The following is a 24,075-nucleotide window of genomic DNA, read 5'->3' on the forward strand; positions in this document are numbered from 1 at the left end:
CCACGCAGCCGCAAAGAGTCGGACCCAACCGAGTGACTAACACTTTGACTTTCACTATGGAGTATTACCAACACATAACAACCATAGCAGCTCAGGGTCGGGAGAGGAGCCTGCAGTCAGACCTGGAGAAAGCTACTGATGTATGTAGGCTCAGATCTTTTCAGGAGACCCTTCACTGCTGAGCTGTTTTAATTATATTTCTTATCAGTTATTATGGCTGTGTCAAAAGAGGTGGCTTTTTAATAGGCAAAGTGTTAACACTAGCTTCCATTTTCCTGAAAAACTGCTTTTTAAAATACCAAACTCTAGGAGGTCACAGATTTAACTATTCATTTTGGTGTTTGATTTTTCTTGTGTTTTGTTTTGATTTTGGCAAGATTGAAGGTTTTTCCGGTGAACTGATTTCTTACAGTGATGGTTGGTTTTACAGTCAACATGTCTATAACTTACGTCTGGTAGAATATGAAATGTCTTCTTAGGACAGAATTGTATCATGTTTACAACATTGGTCAATTATCTTACATATCATCTCATATGTGCTATTAATTCAGGTTGAAAAGTTTTGAAACTCACTAAAAGATTATGAAGACTAAATGAAATAATAAAAGCACATGGTTTACCCTCTTTAGTTCTCACTAAACACTGAATTCCTATCTGTACTTATTACAAACCTTTTAAACAGATTCTGTATATTTGCAGTTACCCAGATTACTCATCTCTTTGAGCACTGGAGTGGCTGGGATGTTATTTGAATTAGGGAAATAATATACTTATGTGAAATAATACCTGATCAAGATGGCTTACTGGTCCCTTGATGTATTTCATGAGTTAAGACTTGATGTCCGTCATCTTGAAAAATGGAAGGAATATATCTAAGAGATTTGTTTTAGCATCTAGTACTGTATCGGGCTTCCCCGGAGGCTCAGACGGTAAAGCGTCTGCCTGCAATGCGGGAGACCCGGGTTCATTTCCTGGGTCGGGAAGATCCCCTGGAGAAGGAAATGGCAATCCACTCCAGCACTCTTGCCTGGAAAATCCCATGGACGGAGAAGCCTGGTAGGCTATAGTCCATGGTGTCGCAAAGAGTCGGACAGGACTGAGCAACTTCACCTTCACCTTCACCTTCAGTACTGTATCACACATATGTTCAATGAAGGTTTTTTTTTTTTAATTTTTATTTAGTTAGTTTTGGCTGCACTAGGTCTTTATTGCTGTGTTATTTCTCTAGTTGCTGTGAGCAGGGACTACTCTTTTGCTTGCGGTGCTTGGGTTTCTCATTGCAGTGGCTGCTCTTGTGGAGCACAGTCTCTAGGGCACATGGGGTCAGTACTTGTGTCACATGGGCTTAGTTGCTCCGGGGCATGTGGTATCTTCCTGGACCAGGGATTGAACACAAATCCCCTGCATTGGAGGAGAAGGCAATGGCAACCCACTCCAGTACTCTCACCTGGAAAATCCCATGGACAGAGGAACCTGGTAGGCTGCAGTCCATGGGGTCGAAAAGAGTCCGACAGGACTGAGCAACTTCACTTTCACTTTTCCTTTCATGCATTGAAGAAGGAAATGGCAACCCGCTCCAGTGTTCTTCCCTGGAGAATCCCAGGGACGGGGGAGTCTGGTGGGCTGCCGTCTATGGGGTCACACAGAGTCGGACACGACTGAAGCGACGTGGCAGCAGCAGCCCCTGCATTAACAGGCAAATTCTTAACTACTGAACCACCAGGGCAGTCTCTGAAGACTTATTTTAAATTAAATAAAATTGTGTAATTTATCTATGGAGGACCATAATACTTTTGAAAGCTAACAATTTTTTATTCTTAGTACAGCCTAAGCATTTCTAAATATTTAACACCCATGAGCTTGTTTAATCTTCAGAACCCTATCATCATCTTATGGATAAAAGAAGTAAGGCCTGCAGAGTTAAGAAACTTTCACAGTGTAATACTACTCAGCAATAAAAAGGAACAAACTATTGATAACCTGGATGGATCCCTCAAGAATTATGCTGAGTGAAAACAAAAAAATAAAGCCAATTTTAAAAGTTACATATTGTTTGATTCCATTTATATAACATTCTTGAAATGACAGCACTACAGAAATGGAAAATAGATTAGTAGTTGCCATGGGTTATAACAGGGTAGGAGGCAGGAGGGAAATGCTTGTGGCTATAAAAAGTCAAAATGAGGGATCCTTGTGACACAGTTCAATGTCACATCCTGGTCATAAGTTACTCTACTTTTGCAAAATCTTACCTTTGGGAGAACTAGGTTAAGTGTACACAGTATCTCTCTATTATGTCTTACAACTGCTTATGAAGCTACAATTATCTCAAAATGGTTAAGTGCCAAAAAAAAAGAAAGGAAAAAAGAAACTTGCTTAGGGTTACACAGCTAAGGGAAGTTCAAATGCCAGCAAACTAGTTTCAGAGCTGTGTCACCCACTATACCAAAGTTCAAACCTAGTTGACTCTCAAAAATACTTTTCATCAGAACTCCACACACACATCATTGATTTCTACAAAAGTTTCTTAAAACAACACATAACCTTAGTATATGAGACATACTATAATAAATCGATTTTTTATACCCCACTAAGGAGTTGTGAACTTTAGTTTGATAGTCCAGTTTCCTGTACTGCCTCTCTGTTATATATCCATTTTAGCTCTTGCTACCAAGATATAAGCAAAAGAGCTCTTCCAGCATTGCCAGTATGTTGCGTTCTGTTCCAGCACCCTTTAAAGGCTGAGCCAGTGATCTTGCATCCTTCTATTTTGCTTTAGACCATGTCCTCTGATGAAAACATCTTATTTCTAATCATTGCACCCATTATCCCTTTGCTAGTAATTATCCAACCCCAAACTTTAGTTCGTATTTATAACTGTGTGATAAAAATTATTATAGAATGCTTCCACATCATTGGGTCCTTTTTTTTTTAAACCCCTTACTTCCAAAACAGTTATTCAGTGTTTTTCATTTCCATTTTTAGCACAGTATTCCAGGCTCACAGGGTGAAAATGTTAGGTTATTCTTCACTCCTGTTTCCTTAACAGGTACGATTCTTCAAGTTAAGCCATTTTGATCCTCTCCCCCAAATTATTCAAATTTACTGTGCATAATCCTTTTAAGGAGCTTCCCAGGTGATGCTAACGGTAAAGAACCTGCCTACCAATGCAAGAGATGTAAACGATGCGAGTTTGGTGCCTGGGTTGGGAAGATCCCCTGGAGGAGGGCATGGCAACCCACTCCAGTATTTTTGCCTGGAAAATCCCATGGACAGAGGCTGGTGGGCTACAGTCCGTAGGGTCGCAAAGAGTCAGACACAACAAGTGACTTAGCACGCACGCAGTCATCCTCAAACAGTGTTTTAATCATATGACTTCCCTGCTCAGAACCCACAGTGGGTTCCCACTGCCTGCTTCCTGGATATTCAGGTCTAGTGTTACAGACCTGTCATTTAACTCTACCCTTCCTGTTTTCTAATCCTCCCCACCAAGAAGAGAGTGCTCCCCACTGTGTTCTTATCTCCCTCACCTCATTTCACATACCCATTCCCACCACGTGGAATACTTTCTTCCATGTTGTCTGTGAGTTCATATTTAGGTTCTGCCTCAAATCCTGTACTGCAGTTATCATGCTTTTATCTTCATATTGATTTGGTATTGTCTCATTTGGAGCATGAGTATACAGTATTCCAGGAAGTTAAATTAAGGGTAGAGATTATGCCTGTATTTTGTCAAGGTTGGGATTTACTCTGCTTACAAACTAAAAAACCATCCTATTACTGTTTCTTGGATACTGGTAAAGGACACGATGAAAAACGTTATTATCCACAACACAGTGGGCAGCCTGAGCATCAGCACATTAGTATCAGTTCCTCTTGCATCAGAGTTGCACCTGGGAGCATCAGGAAGATGCTGTGTGCATGGTGTTTCTATGTTGCAGCTGAGGAACACTGAGTTTGGGGAACAGATGCTTTTATAGGAAGCAGCAGTAAAGCCTCATCATGTCTCACAATGATCAGTTGCAGAAGCAACCCCAGGAAGTGGCCTGGGTAATAGAGCAATCAGGGCCTGGCAGTCTTGATACAACCCATGAAGACTTACAGTAGTGCAGGAAGTCCCAGAAGGATTGTCCTCTCTCCGTATCTTACAAGTTAGATAAAAAGACATGAGAAATTTCCCCAGCATCACTCAGGGGATGTGAGAAAGACAGCTCTAACTCTTCTAGATCAGAGATCTAACTGTTCTAAGTCACAATGTGCCCCCTAATACTTAAATTATTTCTGTGGAATAAATTGAGCAGACCAGGGAACTCTTAAATTTGTACTTAACACCTAAATTTCTTATGTTGCATCAAAACAAAGAAGATTGACAATTGTCCCAACTTCTAGATGTTCCCAGAAATAATCTGGGTATTCTTCAGTGGTGTGGAAGGAATTCTTCAGGTAAAGGTACTTGAAGAAGCCTGGGAAACTTGTCGAAACTAAACTTGATTACAGTATCCTATTGGGAGCCCAGTGAAGAGGAGATCAGTGTGATTTCCTAGGGAACTCTTGGACAAGCTGGATTAGAAATGAACATCTTTTAAAAATTAGAAATGGTTACCTAAAAGAAAGCAGTGTTTTCCTCTATTGCTCACAGTGTTCTGACTCTGAATGTGGGTTTTTTCTTTTTCTCACACCCACCAGTTCTCCAACATCACTTCAATTCGGACTCTGTCTCTCTGGGGTTAACACAGGCTCCACAAGACGCCCCTTGACTTTCAACGCAGATCACAAGTCTAAGTTGTCACCCATGCTCTGATCCACCAGCTCGAAGTTAGAGGTTTTCATGACCCCCTCCTCAAGTTTTATAATTTGCTAGACCAGTTCACACAACTCAGGAAGAGTTTACTTGCTAGATTACAGGTGGGTTCTAACAGAACACAACTCAAGAACAGCCAGATGAAAGAGATGCATAGGAGCACAAAACTTCCATACCTTCTCGGGGCACATCACCCTCCCATCACCTCAGTATGTTCAGAAGCTCTCTGAACCTTTCCATTATGGTTTTTATGGAGCCTCAGTATGTAGGCCTCAAATGATTATGATTTAATCATTGATTAAAACCTGGTTCCTTGTAGCTCAGGTGGTAAAGAATCTGCCTGCAATGCAGGAGACCCAGGTTCAATCCCTGGGTCAGGAAGATCCTCTGGAGAAGGGAATGATGACCCACTCCAGTATTCTTGCCTGGAGAATCCCATCAACAGAGGAGTCTGGTGGGCCACAGTCTGTGGGGTCGCACAGTCAGACACGACTGAGACACAACTGAGCGACTACTACTGCTACTCTTATGATTGCACTCTCCAGTCTCCCGCCCCCTCCCCTCCCTGGATTTGTAGGTGGGAAGTGATGGCTGAAAGTCCCAACTTATCGCACCACTGGTTTCCCCTGGCCACCAGCCCCCCCAACACCCCCACCCCCCATCTCGGTTCGGAGGCCTTCTAAAATTCACCTCACTAGCATAAACTCTGATTGAGAGGAAGTTGTTAGGAATAACAAAGGTACTCCTTTTACCTTTGATGTGGAGCTATTTCAGGAACTAGAAAGAAACAGAATATAACAAAAGATGCTCCTATGGCTCTTATCACTTGGGAAGTTATTAAGATTTTAAGAGCTCTGTATTAGGAGGTGGGGACAGAGAGAGATTGATTGATTGATCGCTTTATTTCACAATACCTGACTAAAAATGAGTAAGAGTATACCGGTGAGTGGCTTTGGAATACTAAATATCCAGAAAAACTCATTCATTTCAATGCTAATGGCAGTCAAAAGGGGTTTTTTTGGTTATGTTCAGGGAAGAAGAAAACAGCACTGAATTCTTACTGGAGTCTAGCAGGTAAACCATGACCTGAAGCAAGAGAAAGCAGAAACCATTTTTAATTGTGGAATTTTCCAAGTACATAAAGTAGAGAGAGTAACATAAGAAACTCTTAACTTTTCCATCACTCAGCTTCAATTATTATCACTGTATGCTGATCTTATTTCATCTATCACCCCCACATTTTTCTAGAGTATTTTAAAGCAAACTCTAAACATTGGCTTATTACCTGTAAATATTCAGTACTATACCTAACAAAATTAACAAAAATTTCCTAATAGTATGTACTATTCAGCCCATTTTCAAAGTGCTTGTCAGTTTTTTAAAATCAGGATCCATATGCTATATTTTATTATGTCTCAAGTTTTAATTTTTTTTTTAAATTAAAGCTTTATTGAGGTATAACTCACATATCATTAAGGGTTACCACTTTAAACTGTACAGTTCAGTGGTTGTTAGTATATTCACAAAGTTGTGGCTTCATCACCACTGTCTAATCCCAGAATATTTTCATCACCTTACAAAGAAACTCTGTACCCATCAGCATTCACTCCCTATTCACCCTTCCTTCCAGTTCCTGACAACTATACTAACCTACTTCCTGTTTCTATAGATTTGCCTCTTCTGGACATTTCATGTAATGTTTGTGAAAAATTGGCATTAATTCTTTAAATGTCTGGTAAATTTCAGTAGTGAAACAATCTGGTTTTGGCCTCTTCTTTATGGGATGTGCTTTTTATTATGAATTTAATATCTTTACTTACTATAGTTCTATTCAGATTTTCTGTTTCTTCTTGAGCCAGTTTTGGTAGTTTATCTTTCTTAAAAATTGTCCTTTTTATCTAGGTTATCTAATATGTTGGCATACAACTGTCCATACAATCCTTTTTGTTTCTGTGAGGTCAATAGTAGTGTGTCCTCTTCATTTCTCATTTTAGTAATTCTGTTTCTGTTGGGCAGTCTATCCATTTGTCAGTGTTACTGATCTTTTCAGAGTCAACTTTGAGTTTCATTGATTTTTCTCAGTAGTTTTATTTGCTATTGATTTCTACTCTAATCTTTACTATTCTTTTCTCCTTAGGGCTTTCTACTGATAAATGTATTTATTGATTGCCCTTGACGAATCTATCTATGAAATCATGGAATTAGGACATGCTGGAGCTAGAAGCACCAGTTCACTGCTTCACAAACATCAATGCGTATACCGATTGGTTTAGGTTTTGGTTGAAGTGCAGAATCTGATTCAGTTGTAACGCTGGAGGGCAAGTTTTCCCATTTCGCTTCCAGGCAATGCCAATGTTGCTGTTCTAGGACCACACTTGGAGTGGTAAGAATCTAGGTCATTTGGTATCAGAGTTGTTAGTGGGGTTTTTCAAACCATGTTGTTTCTCCCCATTCCAGGCATATTAGTGTGCCCCCTGCTTGAGAATTAGTGCTGTGATTAATTATGAGTGATACAGGTATGTGATGTCTCTTTTAAAAAAATTACTGAACAACTAATTTTACAGTTGAGGAAACAGGCCTCAAAGAAGTAAGATTCCCTGCCTGGCATCATATAACAAGCTAATTAGCACAGATGATTCAGGTCAAATAGAGTAAGGCTATTGGGTGGATATAGTCTTTCTGCTGATAAGGCTTGATTTTAGCAAAAATATCTTTGAGTATGCTATTACTAAGCAAAGGTAACAATCAGGGTAAATAGCAAAATATATCTTTGAGTATGCTATTACTAAGAAAAGGTAGCAATCAGGATAAATAAATTTATGGTTAAATTTATTTTATTTATTTATTTTTTGGCCCTACTGCACAGCATGTGGGATCCTAGTTCCCCAACCAGGGACTGAACCCATGTCCCCAGGAATGGAAGCATGGAGTTTTTGGAGAAAAAAAAAAAAAATTCATTTTAACGTAATGTAGAAACTGTCAAAACTAGGTCTGAAAATATTTCAGGCAGGTAAACTGACAACATGGAAGCATGCAGTCTTAACCACTGGACCACCAGGGAAGTCCCTCTAGTTAAATTTTCTTAACTCCTTTAACGGATTTCAACCCAGGGAAAATATTACTTAAGTGAATTTCTTCTTTATTACTCTTGAGTAGAAGCTTATTTGATATCTCAAATGACATTAAGGAGAATAGAAACAGATATAGATACATAGATAATCTAAGGGCCCTATATTTTTTAATTGAAAGATAATTGCTTTACAGGATTTTGTTTTCTGTCAAACCTCAACATGAATCAGCCATAGATACATCCCCTCCCTTTTGAACCTCTCTCCCATCTCCCACCCCATCCCACTCCTCTGGATTAATAAAGAGCCCCTGTTTGAGTTTCCTGAGCCATACAGCAAATTCCCGTTGGCTATTTTACATATGGTAATGCAAGTTTCCATGTTACTCTTCATACATCTCACCCTCTCCACCTCTCTACCCATGTCCATAAGTCTATCCTCTATGTCTCTTTTTCCATTTTTTCCATTGCTGCCCTATAAATAAATTCTTCAGTACCATTTTTCTAGATTCTGTATATATGTATTAGAATACAGTATTTTATCTTTCTCTGACTCATTTCATTCTGTATAATAGGTTCTAGGTTCATCCACCTCATCAGAACTGACTCAGATGCATTCCTTTTTATGGCTGAGTAATATTCCATTGTGTATATGTACCACAACTTCTTTATCCATTCATCTGTCGATGGGACGTCTAGATTGCTTCCATGTTCTAGCTATTGTAAATAGTGTTGCAAAAAACAATGGGATACATGTGTCTTTTTCAATTTTGAAAAAGTTTCCTTAAGGTATATACCTATGAGTGGGATTGCTGGGTCATATGGTGGTTTTATTCCTAGTTTTTTAAGGAATCTCCATACTATCTTCCATATTGATTATTTTTAGATGAAGATTGAATAAAAATTCATAATTCTTTTGTATAAATTTGTCATCAAATTAGTTAAATGGTGTTTTATTACAAGGTATTTTTAGTACGTTCAGTAATTTCTTTCACTGTAATGGGAAATTCATTTTATACTTAATTTTATACTCTTAAGAACTGTTACAACAGAAGTCCAAAATAGCTTTATTTAGGAATTATTGGTCTTCAGTCATTTTGAACTTCAAGTAAGCTTTCCTTTCAATATCTTTCTGTTAGTTGGTCATTTTAAGTCTCATATTAATGCTTTTAGGTATCATTGGGAAATTTCTCTATGACAACTGTTCTGTTTCACATTTAAGATAAAAGTTATTGTTGTACTACATATGAATCATTCCCACTTTACCAAGAATTGGGTATGATGTAGCATACTTAATATTAACATAGTGTTAAATATAATTTACTTTCCTTCAGTTATTAATAAAACATTTCAGTATTTCTCCATATGTGCATTCATCATTGCATTATGAAAGTGAAAGTGAAGGTCACTCAGTCGTGTCCAGCTTTTTGTGACTCTATGGACTCTACAGTCCATGGAATTCTCCAGGCCAGAATACTAGAGTGGGTAGCCGTCCCCTTCTCCAGGGTATCTTCCCAACCCAGCAATCGAACGCAGATCTCCCGCACTGCAGGTGGATTCTTTACCAGCTGAGCCACCTGGGAAACCCATCATTGCACTATAAGGAGGTAAAATAGGATCTTGGAGAGATGATTGGTTTGCAGAATAGTGTGGCTAAATGTCACTTAGCGACGTGACTTTGGGTCCATTTTTTTCACTGCTATTGACTCGATGAGCACATGACTGTAAAATTTATGAAAACTTCCTCATATGGAAATTAGCAGCCTTAAAGAGGTGTAGTCAAGACCCATATGCTCTTAAAAGGACCTTGATTTGAAAACCAATATAGTTATTATAACTACAGTCGTTTCTACAGGGTTTCTTTAGTCCACTGCTCCTGCTGTGTTTCCCATCAAGACTGTTTGTACCACCATCCAAATCTAGAAACAACCAGATAATCACCAAAATTAGAAACACAGAGGTTGCTCTCCATTCCTTCTCTTTCTTCTTTCAATCCATGTGGTCATCAAGTCGTGAAATTCAGTCATTCTACCTCTAGAAGTCTCTCAAAGCCAACTCCCTCTTCTCCACACAGCACCCACTGCTCTAGTTCCAACCCTGATCATAATTTCTCTCCTCAGCTTTTGCAGTAAACCTTACTTGCTCTTGAGCTCTGAGTCCCTTCTGATCCATCTTCTACAAGGCTGCTAGAACAGCTTCTCTAAAATTCAAATCTGTGACATTACACCTCACATCAAAATCTTTGCTGGCTTTAAGGTAAAATCTATGTTCCTTGAACAGAGCCCTTAGCATCTCTCCCTTACCTATTTTCCTTGTCTCATCTCACAGGTCTTACTTATATGTATCATAAACTTACTGCATTTTCTTCAATTTTGGTTTCTTCCACATGCTATGTTCTTCCGTATTTCTGTGCCTTCACCCTAGCTGTACTTCATTTCTGCTCCTTTCATGGCTCTCCTCCTAACCCTTCCTTGCCTAATTTCTCTTTATCTTTTAAGACTGAACTTAAAAGTCTCATCCTTTAGTGGTTTCTAGTGGCATCTAGTGGTTTCTATATATTAATTTTGTGCTCTGGTACCTCTGTGAATTATTATGTTTCTGTAAAAATTTTAGTTCGATTTTCTGGGTGTAACATTAGATTGTTTGAGAGCAATAATACATGATCCACGGTTTTACAGGTTATATGTTTCTTTGTCTTCTCTAATTGCATTGGTCTGCCAACCTCAGTACAACGTTATGTAATAGGCATGGGTAATAGATATTAAACTTTTCTGAAGAATACATCCAATGGCCGAGGAAATCGTATTGGACTTAGAACTTGCCTGAAATCCTACATTAATATCATATCTACTGTCTTTACCATCTGAGCCACCAACCCCCTGGACAAGGAAATGACTACCCACTCCAGTATTCTTGCCTGGAGAATTCCATGGACAGCTTGGTGGGTTACAGTCCATGGGGTTGCAAAGAGTTGGACACAACTGATCAACTCTCACTTTCACTATCTTAGCTTTAAATATATATAAAATTTACATTCGATTCCATAAAATGGATGTATATGGCTCAACATGAAGACATTTTAGTTGTCCTGTAATAAAGTTAATTGTGGTTGAAAATGTTAATGTTTATTCCAAAATTTCAAGCATTCTCTGTAAGCTGCCCAGTTTTGTTCTTTAGGCATCTATTTACCCAAGTTTGATGAATAGTAAGCACTTCAGTGTTGAGGACTAGGTCTTTTATCGCTGGGTTCCCAGCATTAAATATAGTGTCTAACACCCAGTAGATGCTTAATGAATGAATAAACAAAAGTTCAGTTTTGTTTATTTGTCTAACACCCAGTAGATGCTTGAATGAATAAACAAAAGTTCAGTTTTGGAGAAATAGTGTTGAATGTTAGCATTGTGAAGAATTAAAATTTTAATTATTTTTTCTCATAGAAAAACTAAGACTAACAACATTGTGAAAGTTATGCATTTAAAAATAATTTTTGGTCTATACAATAAAAATAGAACTTTTAAAAACCTTTTATAGTTATAAGCCTGAAATAGAAAAGATCACATTATAAGTATTCAGCTCAATTTTTAAAAAATATTCATTCATTTAATAACTACCCCTTTACATGTTAATATAGATAACTTACTTTTCATGAAAACTGTATTTCTTCCCCTAAAATGTTGCAAGAAGGTGTCATGTGTTATATTTGGGGAAATTTGTTTAATGTCTGGCCTCAGAGAGGACAGCTAGAATCTTACATCCACTTCCACATTTCTTTTTTTTTTTTTAAATTAGTTAATGTTTTAGGTCCCTGCTGGCTATCTATTTTATTTTTTAAAGCACATTTTGATGTGGACTTTTTTTTTTAAGTCTTTATTGAATTTGTCACAATATTGCTTCTGTTTTATGTTCTTGGTTTTTTTCTGTGATGGATGTGGGATCTTAGCTCCCAACCGGGGGTCAAATCTACATCCCCCGCTTTGGAAGGTGAAGTCCCAACCATTGGACTGCCAGGGAGGTTCCTAGTTGTTTGTTTTAAATAGAGCAACGTGTATATGTCAGTCCCAAACTCTATCCCTCTGCCCAACTCTTCGTCCCTGGTAAACCAGATGTTTTTTCTCTAAGTCTGTGAGTCTGTTTCTATTTTGTAGATAAGTTCATTGGTATCATTTTTTTTTTAGATTCTGCACAGAGGTGATATCATATGACATTTGTCTTTCTATGACTTCACTTGGTATGATAATCTCCAGGTCCGCCCCTGTTGCTGCAAATGGCATTATTTCATTCTTTGTGATGGCTGCAGCTCAGTGGTTTTTCACATACTCCTCAAGTTCACAAAACTAACACCACATCAAGCAGAACTTTACCTCCCCTTCATAAGTCCCTCCATACTCTCTTCCAGTCATTGCAGCCCTTTTTTCGCAGCGTACATTAGTTCCACAAAATCATTTTATACTTGAGTACAATTCAAGACAGGTAACAAACTGACTAGAGAATTTCTTATGACAAATCAAGCTAATGATGTAATATTCATCGTTAGTAGCCAGAGTTATAAAATGGAGAAAATTTATAAGTACTAATTATTTTCACGTAGTTAAACTAACCAGGAAACAAACTTAATTGTAATGACCATACTCTTATACACTGCTAACACAAAAATGTTGATAATAAAGCATGAAATAATCATTTGACTTTTGTATTAAATAATTAATAATGAGCAATAAATTCTTTTGAGCTCTTAGGTCTAGTTGTCAAATTACCCTGATTTTTGTTTGGCTTGCTTTCATTTGTTCAGAATAATAGTTCTCCACAGGGAGAAGATGTCCTTCTGCAGACTCTTGGCCATATCTGGGGATATTTGGGATTGCCATGCCTAGAGGGTGCTACTGACATCTATAGGGCAAAGGCATCCATTACGACTAAATTTAATTCACAAAACAGCCTCACACAAGAAGGAGTTGTCTGGCCCAAAATATAGTAGTGCCAAGGTTGAGAGTAATATTTCCTAAAGAATGGGAGGGCTGTTTATGTTTGACACATGTTAATTCAAGCAGGTTATAGCACCATACTAACCGGAGTCTAAAGTATTAGGAATTTAATTTCCCTATGCAAACTGCATTATTAGGAATTTAATTTCTTTCTGTAGTTTATGCATCCTAGACACTATAACCAGTTGTCTTAAACATTTCTGCTACTGATTACAATGAGATGAGGCAATGTAGAAGAGCTGGTACCACCACTTCTGGAAAAATGCCTCAAAGCCTGGGGTTTTGTACTTGTTCCAAATCCAGCTCTCCCCACGTGACTGGTTGTCACCAGGTTGGAGTTAGGTTGTGTACGTTGACTAGCAGCATTGTTTAATTTTGTTGTTGCTGCTGAGTCTCTTCTGTCGTGTCCGACTCTGGGCGACCCCATAGACGGCAGCCCACCAGGCTCCCCTGTCCCTGGGATTCTCCAGGCAAGAACACTGGAGTGGGTTGCCATTTCCTTCTCCAGTGCATGAAAGTGAAAAGTGAAAGTGAAGTCACTCAGTTGTGTCCAACTCTTAGCGACCCCATGGACTGCAGCCTACCAGGCTCCTCCATCCATGGGATTTTCCAGGCAAGAGTACTGGAGTGGGGTGCCATTGCCTTCTCCGGTGTTCCTTGTTACTACCTCACAAAACCACCACAACCGACCATCTTATCCTAAACCCTAATTTTGTTGTTAGGGCCCTGAATTAATGGTCTGTTGAGGTCCTTTAATGGACCAGAACCTGGTGGTCCGGAGTCGACCATAAGAAAGTAAAAGAGAGAGAGAGGCTGATATTCCCTGGTTTACTCGGAAAACCAATAAAGTCCTTGACACAGGGCTTGCATCGCTCACGAAGGCACCGGGCGCCCTCTCGAGGGGGTGAAAGCACAGTGCGCCTTCTCAAGAGGGTCTTAGAAGCCCGGGCAGGAGAGTGAGCATGATGTGTTTCTACACTCCAGAGAACTAGCTGGAGGGAGAGAGAAGAGAGAGAAAGAAAGACACTGGGACCCAAGCTCTGATGGAGCAAAAGTGTTTTATTCAACATAGCATGGGTATATATACTGTCTTATAAGGTAGCTATTTTCAGCAAAGATAAAGATCAGAAGTCCAGACTTACAAATTATCAAGGAAACATAAGGCAATCCATATCAAAGAGAGAGGGTTGTAAATAATCACTTTTACTGTATGGTTCATAAAAAGGAAGAGGGTCGCAAATAATTACTTATCACCATATGGAAAAACTAAGGAAGGAAATGCATGCATTCCTCAGCCCTGGGAGCGGTTTGCCACCCCTCTTAATTCCTGAATATTAAGGAATTAATAAGGAACAGAGGGTTCATGACAGATCCAAAACAGCACACAGGAAGCCTCCTGTTAAATGCCTCCTGACAATGGTCTACAGACCTGAGGCCAAGAGAATGGTACCTTATGGACCACCAGTTAATCCAACTCCAGCCATGTTTTCCTGCATTAAGTGGGGAATCCAGCAGCTCTCCACAAACATCCATGCAAGCCCACACACCCCTGCCCTATTCCTTTCTCCCAGGGATTGTGGAAGGTCAGATACAGTACAGTGCACATAAATGCTGGTCATAGTGTTGGAAGTTAATATCTGATAAAGTTCTTCATGGCTCTTTTTCAGGGATAGTTTTTTTGTGTATTTCATTGTCCTTGGGAGATTGTTCCATTCTTGACAAGTTTGACCTGTAGTAAACAGAGAAACCAGATTTGAGCCATGGTCCTAAAACATTTATTGATGTGCAAGAATTAATGGCAACATAGAAGTTCTGACCTTCCTAATAAACTATCCTCTAAAGAAATTACCTCGGAGAATAGTACAACAAACCAAAATTTGTATAAACCTCAAGTTCTTAAACTTAACGGAGAAGAAAGTGAGCTTAGAATTTGGCCAGTTGATTCTGTTCCATTTAACCATGAAAGCAGATATAAATGAAAACATTGTGTGAAGAAAATTACTTGGAACAATTTGAATAAAATAATCTCTGCTTTGTTTCTATTATGGGAGCATGGGCTTTTATTAGTATTACTTTTAGTCCTCCAAAAAAGGTAAAACATTTCATAGTTCTCTAGGTCTTTTCCAATTTGTATGGAAATTTAACATATTTGGTGTTTGGGAGGATGCAGATGTCATAGTGGAAAGAGCATTAAAGAGCATTTCATGCTATAATACATCCAGGTCTATATTCTGCCACTTAGGAAGTGTTTGGCCTTGGATCTCTAAACCGTTACAGTCTGGCTTTAGCTCCTGGAAAGGGGAATAGCACTTAAATGATGGAGTCACAAGAATTAAATAAGATAACTGTGTAAAAGAATGGTCAGCAAGAGGGAAGGATGCACATTATTTGGAGTCACCGATGCGTTTGTAAGTGGATTGTAGTTGTCAGGAGCACGTGGTTTGCAGTCAGAAAGACAGAGTGTAGACTCTGGCTCTGTCATGTAGTACTGTCATGTAGTACTGGCTGTGCCTGGGGTCAGCTCCTTTATTCTTGGAGCCTCATTTCTCTGCCCTATCAATTGGTGCTCTTGGTGTAACTGTCTCCTAATGTGCAGTGAGGAGGTACTGAGGTCATCATTGTAAGAACCCACAGGACCAGACACAGGGTACGCACCTGTGGAACAAAGATGATTCAGACTTTTGTCAGGTAAAATGTGGTATTTCTTCCCTTTCCCCAGATGGTGTAATTGGTTGATGAGAGCCACGTTAAGTCTATGTTAAGTCTTAAAAATAATTTCGCAGTTGGTTAAGTTCTAAGACTGCATTATACTGATAATGTTAATTGTTCATTTAAGAATGCTCAGTTTAAATAATAATTCTACCTAGTATAAATACTAATAATGCAAATAACATGTTGGGAACAAAGTTTAAGCACTTTATCCCTTTTTTCTACAGTGGCTTTATTTTTTTTGAGCTTCACAAGCTGTAGAGAATGGGTGGGGCGGGGCCAGGGTAAAAGCGGCCTGTGTGGGAGCTGTGCAGTACTGAGTTATGACCAGCCTAGGTCAGGGCAGTGGCAAAGGCGTTGGTAAGAATATTAAAAGACTACTCAAGGTTTAAATTTTCATAAAATAAATACACCTTTTAGTGTTCTGCCAAGAATATTCCCAAGGAAGATTGGCATCTCTCTCTTTTTTTTAAATAGCAAGTGCATGGTGGAGAGGAACACAGCAACTATTACTATAATTTGGTGTCACTGCCTTGATTCTTGCCAAGACACCAGTAGTCTTACCCACTGTGGCTTTTGCACCATCAATGCAGATGTCAACGTGGTGAAATTAGACTGAATTTTTAAATGTGCTATTTCCAGTAACCAGGCTCCATGCTCTCCCCCTTGGGTTTACAGATCCTAATTATCTCATGGCTAACGAACGCATGAACCTGATGAACATGGCCAAGCTGAGTATCAAGGGCTTGATCGAATCTGCTCTGAACCTGGGGAGAACTCTGGATTCGGACTACGCACCTCTGCAGCAGTTCTTCGTGGTGATGGAGCACTGCCTGAAACATGGCTTGAAAGGTAGGCCATGGCCTCAAAATGAGAATGTGCATGCACCTGTTTCCTAGCAATACGTGTTCAAGAAGAGAAGCTTTCCTTATGGAGCCAAAGAATAAGAAGCCTCTTGAATTCATATTAATCCACTGGGATTCGACATGTGGGTACAGAATGTTGGTACATGTGCGTACAGAAATATGTTTGACGGTATAAGCCTTAAAAAATATACAGATCCTGAAAAGCTAGAGCTGGAAGCACTGTTACAAGTATCGAGTTCAAGATGACAATTGTGCTTCACTGGTGGATATAGCTCTAGAGTGGGGCATGATTTGTTCAAAATCCCACAGCAAGTAGGGGCAAAGCAAGTGCTAGAACTCTGATGTCCTGGCTCTTGCTTCCGTGCTCTTCCCACTTAACCATAAGCTTTCAAGGGCAGGACCTGGCGTTATTCACCTTTGCTTCTTTTCCTCCCCAATCTTTGATAACCTGCTCCTGAGTTACATATTCTTTTCCACTAGACTGTTTTCTTCACTAATACCACACAACTTAAAGCACAATATTATTAAAAATTTCATTGTTCATATACAGGTGGGCCATAAATTCCTCCTGAAAGAGGAAGAGCTGAGTCTTGGGAAGCAGGGAATACTTTATTTTTATGAAATGTTATCAATTCTGAAAGCATGAATAATTTTAAGACTGTCTGATAATCAGGGATTAATTCCCTGAAAAGCACACTGAATAGCTAGTAGGGTATGTTTGTATGTGTGTGTTGAGAGTATGTTTATATAAAAAGTATTAAACTACTGCTTTGTTTTTATCACCTTAGCTAAGAAAACTTTTCTTGGACAAAATAAATCCTTCTGGGGGCCTCTAGAACTGGTAGAAAAGCTTGTTCCAGAAGCTGCAGAGATAACAGCAAGTGTTAAAGATCTTCCAGGACTTAAGTAAGTTTAAGGTTGAATTCTATGTGTCAGGGAAAACATTCTTCTCAACTACTTCCTTTAGGAGTGAGACGGAAGACAATGATGACCATAATGTATTTCATAACAATCCAAAATGCATAATGTTGTTATGAATAGACATTGTTAGGAGGGCCCTGGTAATGTAGAATATTGAGAAGTGTGAGGGATAATTATTATTGACCTAAGAGAAGTTGTCTTCATGTTAAAATACCAAATATTCTCTTATTTTTTTCAAAGCACTGTGGATATCAGCTAGTGAGTCTCAAGAAACCAGATCTAGGGAGGTGGCATGTTAGACTTGTCTTCTGGAGTTTGAGAACCACGATTAAAACAGTTGTCAAGTGAACTGCAGGAACTGACTGATATCCATAACCTGCCTTGAAATTTGAAAAAGAGTAGGTGATTACCTTCCCAAACTAGATTGGCCTAATTTTAATCAGTTAGAGGTCTGAATGGCCTGTGTCCTCGTTCTTGTTATTTGGGTACTTACATGATTCACACTAAACTTAGGATTTACCAAAACAAATCTGATGGGACATTTTCAGTTTGGCCTCCCAGAGGTCTTCAAATTGTAGTCTCATCCAGTAATGAATTCCTCACAAGCGCACTTGTCCCAGCACACCCTGGCCCCCACCAGCCCTCACAGAACTCCTCACACAGGAGTGTGGTGACGGAGGGGCTGTGTGTCAGGAGTGCCTCATTACACGCACTGTACTGAGGGATCATGAGCAGGAGTGAATGAGCCTGTCCCACCGTGGCCTCCGCCGCTGCTTCTACTGGTTTTTTGGTTTTTGTGTTTTCGTAGAACACCTGTAGGCAGAGGAAGAGCCTGGCTTCGTCTGGCACTAATGCAAAAGAAACTTTCAGAATACATGAAAGCTTTGATCAATAAGAAGGAACTCCTCAGGTATGAAGATCTTCTTGTTGAACTTTCTCCTTTTCTCGGTATGTTCTGTATCATATTAGGTTGAATCATATAAATTTATCACTTTTGTGGATCAGAAGCGGTTGATTCGTGACAGTTTTACATAGTTCAGCTAATGCCTTCTCCCACATCAAACACACACACATGCTTAAGATTAGATGCTTTTCTATTAAGTGTGCTCACACTGTCGCTGTGGCATAGGTATGGTCCTTTGCAGGACAGGTCAAAACTTAACACCTTCAGAAAAACAGGAAAGGCTTTGACACACTCACATATACCCAGGCTCTGTAAGACAAGAAGTTGACATGTAACATTAAATTCCAATGCAGCACACAAAATAGTTTCAAGTTGGGTCATAGGTACAGATGGAAAACAGCAAACAATAAAGCTTTTAGAAGACACATAAAGTATACCAAAATTTCTCAAACAGGACACAAAAAGTTCTACCTATAAAGGAAAAAAAAAAGAATAAATTAGTTACCTTAAAATGAAGAACTTCTGTTTATCAAAAGACCCTCTTTAGATTAAGAGTGAAAGGCAACTCATTACTCTAAAGGAGATATTTGTGATATGTGATACATATATTCAACAAATGATGAATATTCAGGGTATATAAAGAACTCAGTCCTTCAATCCAAAAAGAAAAAGGCAAATGAGCAAATATAAAAATAGTAAAGGACTTGAACAAGCATTTCACAAAAGAAGAAATTGAAATGGCCAGTAAACACATGAGAAGATCCCTAACTTCACTAGCCATTTGTACATATGAGTTAAAACAAGAGTGTGATAACCTCACACAACCACCAGAATGGCAAAATTGAAAAAGATAGATAATGCCAAGTGTTGAAGAAGATGTATAGTAACTCTGCTGGTGAGTTAATTAATATAGAAACTTAAAAAAACTACCATCCTCTATAAAAGCTGATCATAAGCATTTCTTGTGACCAAGTATCCCACTTCTAGTTATTATATCCAATAAAAAATGTATAGTTATGTTTAACAAAAGGCATGAACAGGAATGTTCATATCTATTAGAATGTACCAGCCCCAAATATTTATAATAGACCCCGAGTGTGTATTCACAGTAGAATGGGTAAGTAAATTATGGTGTACTCATACAGTGAAATACCATATAGCAGCTACACACAGCCATATGGATTAATCTGGTTTTGTTGGAAACCAGACATGGAAAATACTCTGTGTATTATTCCATTTATATAAAGTTCAGAAACATACACACCTTACCTTTCATGATAGAAGAAGTCAGGAAAGAGCTACCATTGGTGGGGTGAGGGTACTAAATCAGGAGTAGAAGGGAGCATAACGTGGTTTTGGAGGTTCTGATAATCATACTGTTTTTAATATGGTGGTGGTTACATGGGTATGTTCTCTTTATGAAAACACAGTCTGCCGTAGTGTATGATTTGTGTACTTGTCTTTATGCACCTTATAGTACTTTAATATTTACTGAAAGAAATACAAATACAGCATATTGCCTCTGAGAAATAGTATACGAACAAGTAACAGAATTTGAAGACATGATTGAATCTTCCAAAAGTCTAGTTTCTACAAGAAATTGCACTACAGCACCTAATATGGAGCATTGTTTTAATGTTGCTGCAGCTGCATATGCTATTGATTGCTGTTTTCTTGCCTAAGAAAATTAAGCAAACCAGGAAAAAGAGAAACAAGAACCATTCAGGATAGCTTATTTATTTCTACAAAGAGAAGGCTCAACTTTCCAAGGGTCAAGCTTTGATGAGGCATAGGGTCTAGTGTTCGAGCTGTAGGTCGCTACAGGGAGTAGAAAGAAAGTGAGAAAGTGTTAGTCCCTCAGTCTTGCCCGCCTCTTTGTGACCCCATGGACTGCAGCCTGCCTGGCTCCTCTGACCACGGGATTTTCCAGGCAAGGATACTGGAATGGGTTGCCATTTCCGTCTCCAGAGGATCTTCCCAACCCAGGGATCGAACCCAGGTCTTCTGCACTGCAGGCAGATTCTTCACTGACTGAGCTACCAGGGAGGATACAGGGGAGTGTCTTCAATCAAAATTATTTGAATCAAAATTATTGATTCAAAGTGAGGTCCAAAGAATTTGATCTTTACCCACAGAGCACCCAAGTTAAATGGGTTCAGTCTTATGAACTAGACAGAACATTTTCAATCACTTTGACTCAGCACTTTCACACCCTGGGTATGTCTTAAGAGAAATGCATGTGTATGTATATCTACCAAAAACCATGTGCAGTAGTGTTCATAAAAGTACTGTCGACTGTACAACTGAAAGAGCAAATAAAATGGATCCACTGTAGTTTATTCCTACAATGGAATACTGTCCAGCATTGGAAGCAAATGAGCTACCATTGCATACAACAATATGTACAAACCTCACATATAAAGCACAAGGGAAGCCAGACAAAGGAAAATGTGTACTGTATGGTTTTGGGGAAAGAATAAAGTGTTAAAGAACCTTGTTCATTCCAATTCTTAGTTTTCTTCACAGGCTATTAATATGTGTGCAGTTATCAAGAGAGATGGTAATTTGCAGATTATCCATGTGCTGCTTTTGAAGTGTTTTACCATTTGTTAATATTTTTAATAGAGAATCAAAAAGAAAAGAGAAACTCACATCAATGAAATGTATTATTACCAATCATTGAGGTTGACCATGAACAGTCAGTCCCAAGTGACTTTGTTGAAAACAAGTAGATTGCAGTGATGTTTCAGTTATGATATCAAATTGGTTGAAATTAATATTTCAAGTCATTTCATCTATATGTAATGATAATTTGGGTACATCATGAAAGAATATTTAATTATTCAGGGGTCTTCTAGGATTTTTATCCATTCAGAATCATTCAAGTACTTTGTTTCTCTTTTACTTTTTTATTTCAAAGTCATTTTCAGCACATTATGCCTGGTCTGTGGAATTAGTTGTGGGAACAGGCCAAAACTAGCCTAACTGTTGATTAGAGAGTTGGCTAAGGAAAAGGGAGTTTTGGCTGAACATACTTATACTACAGTCATACAATGGAATGGTATAAAACCAGTATAAATGAAACTGCAGAAAATTATCTATTGAAATAGAAAGATACTCACAGTATTGTTAAGACAAAAAGAAATTCACAATGATTTAATGGTATAATGCCCTTTTCGTTGGAGAAGGCACTGGCAACCCACTCCAGTACTCTTGCCTGGAAAATCCCATGGGCGGAGGAGCCTGGTAGGCTGCAGTCCATGGGGTCACTAAGAGTCAGACATGACTGAGCGACTTCACTTTGACTTTTCACTTTCATGCATTGGAGAAGGAAATGGCAACCCACTCCAGTGTTCTTGCCTGGAGAATCCCAGGGACAGGGAAGCCTGGGGGACTGCCATCTATGGGGTCGCACAGAGTCGGACACGACTGAAGTGACTTAGCAACAGCAGCAGCAGCCCTTTTAGTATCCCTCAAAAATAAGTATCAGTTCCCTTCAGTTCAGTTGCTCAGTCCTGCCTGACTCTTTGCAACCCCATGAATCGCAGCACACCAGGCCTCCCTGTCCATCACCAACTCCCAGAGTTCACTCAAACTCATGTCCATCGAGTCGGTGATGCCATCCAGCCATCTCATCCTCTGTCGTCCCCTTCTCCTGCCCCCAATCCCTCCCACCATCAGGATCTTTTCCAATGAGTCAACTCTTCACGTGAGGTGGCCAAAGTATTGGAGTTTCAGCTTCAGTATCATTCCTTCCAAAGAACACCCAGGACTGATCTCCTTTAGGATGGACTGCTTGGATCTCCTTGCAGTGCAAGGGACTCTCAAGAGTCTTCTCCAACACCACAGTTCAAAAGCATCAATTCTTGGGCGCTCAGCTTTCTTCACAGTCCAACTCTCACATCCATACATGACCACTGGAAAAACCATAGCCTTGTCTAGATGGACCTTTAGTATATGTCTCCATAAATGATCTGAAACATTATATATCAAGGTCTTAACAGGTCATTGGTGGGTAGAATTACAGGGTTTCTTGTGTACCTCTTTTTGTGCTGTTTTTTTTTGTTGTTGTTTTTTTGGTAATGAAAACTGATTTTATTAAATAAAAGATAACAAGCATTTTAAATCATCCTCAACCTATTATACATGCTTGTTAGGCAACTTCTGCTAATTAGCCTAAAGCGAAAGAATGTAACTAATTTGACAGTTACATTTTTTAAATGTTTATTCACTATGTTAAAGGAATGTGGTACTTAAATAGAATTTAAAATAAAGCAGATCGAGGAGGGAGGGATAATTAGAAGTTTAGGATTGACATGTACACACTATTACATATAAAATAGATAACATGGACCTGATGTATAGCACAGGGAACTCTACTCAATGCTTTCTAATCACCTATATGGGAAAGAATCTGAAAAAGAATGGATATATGTATATGTATTACTAAATCACTTTGTTGTATATCTGAATAACATGATATTGTAAATCAACTATACTTCAATGTAAAATAGAAATTAAAATATGTATATTTAGTAAAATAAAAACTAAAGCAGATCAAATAAAAAGGTAGTTTTTAAAAACAAACTTAATGATTTTTTTAGATGCATGAAAGATTGAAAAATTATCCCCTGGTGCATTGCAAATATAAATATGTGGGAAAGCATGAATACTCACTTCAGTGAAAACACAGTTCTGATCACTTTTCTTTCTGCTAGTCTATTTTCTAGAGTCTGTTCATGTACCTGTTATCTAAAATGAAGTATCCAAGTAATATCATAGGTGACCATATTTAACCACAAGACAAATGCTTTACTTCTTGTCTCATGATTACATCACTGGATTCTTGAGGTTTTATTACATAGAGCATTCCATGGATTTCTCTTGCAGTGAATTCTATGAACCCAATGCCCTCATGATGGAAGAAGAAGGAGCTATAATTGCTGGTCTGTTGGTGGGCCTGAATGTCATTGATGCCAATTTCTGTATGAAGGGAGAAGATTTGGACTCTCAGGTATGAGAGAGATATTCGGTGGCCTAGTGTATCAGTCTGAGTTATCTCAGAATTTGGATTCATCAGATTATACCAACCAAATTAGCAGAAATTCTGAGTCATAAATAGAATTTTCTTTAATTTTGATGTGAATATAAAAAATTATACATAATGAATATTTTTCAAATTCTTGTCTTAACAGTGATTTCCATTAAAAATATTTTCCCATTAAAAATATTAAATATATATATATATATAGCTACGTGGTTCAGTGGCAAACATACACACACACAAACGTATAGACCAAAAATATACACAGGAATTTAATAGTAGAATATTTGAAAAAAGAAAAAGAAAAAAATGTTAAACCTTAATTAATTAATTTATTTAATATTCAGTTAACCTTAAATTTGGGCTTCCCAGGTGGCTCAGTGGTAAAGAACCTGCTTGCCAAGCAGGAGACTCGGGTTCGATGCCGACTGTAACTGTAACTGGTGGGTTACAGTTCATGGGGTCACAAAACAGTCAGACACCACTTAGTGACTGTAGCCCACCAGGCTCCTCCATCCGTGGGATTCTCCAGGCAAGAATACTGGAGTGGGCTGCCATTTCCTTCTCTACGGGATCTTCCCGACCCAGGGATCGAACTCAGGTCTCCTGCATTGCCGGCAGGCTCTTTACTGACTGAGCCACCAGAGAAGCCAAACAAAACCTTAAGTTTATGTTAAGTGTTCTGTTGACTTTCTTAGTCGTATCCTACTGACTTAATCTTGAGTCTTACAACCCTTGTCAATTCTTGATTATAATAAAGCATTAAGTTTTTATTAAAATT

At 38.7% G+C, this 24,075-nt stretch overlaps 1 protein-coding gene across 10 annotated transcripts in view; it reads left to right on the top strand.

Annotated features, from left to right (window-relative positions):
* The window catches only part of RUFY3 (RUN and FYVE domain containing 3), a 92,777-nt gene that overhangs the window by 41,268 nt on the left and 27,434 nt on the right, over window positions 1–24,075 (top strand). For all 10 annotated transcript variants that reach the window (XM_070372485.1, XM_070372486.1, XM_070372488.1 and 7 more), the window contains 4 exons: window positions 16,238–16,411; window positions 17,214–17,331; window positions 18,155–18,256; window positions 23,141–23,264. In XM_070372485.1, the coding sequence (XP_070228586.1) occupies window positions 16,238–16,411; window positions 17,214–17,331; window positions 18,155–18,256; window positions 23,141–23,264 (518 nt within the window). The remainder of the gene's footprint in view (window positions 1–16,237; window positions 16,412–17,213; window positions 17,332–18,154; window positions 18,257–23,140; window positions 23,265–24,075) is intronic.

The sequence above is a fragment of the Bos mutus genome, chromosome 6 (genome assembly GCF_027580195.1).
Source record: "Bos mutus isolate GX-2022 chromosome 6, NWIPB_WYAK_1.1, whole genome shotgun sequence".
NCBI lineage: Eukaryota > Metazoa > Chordata > Mammalia > Artiodactyla > Bovidae > Bos > Bos mutus.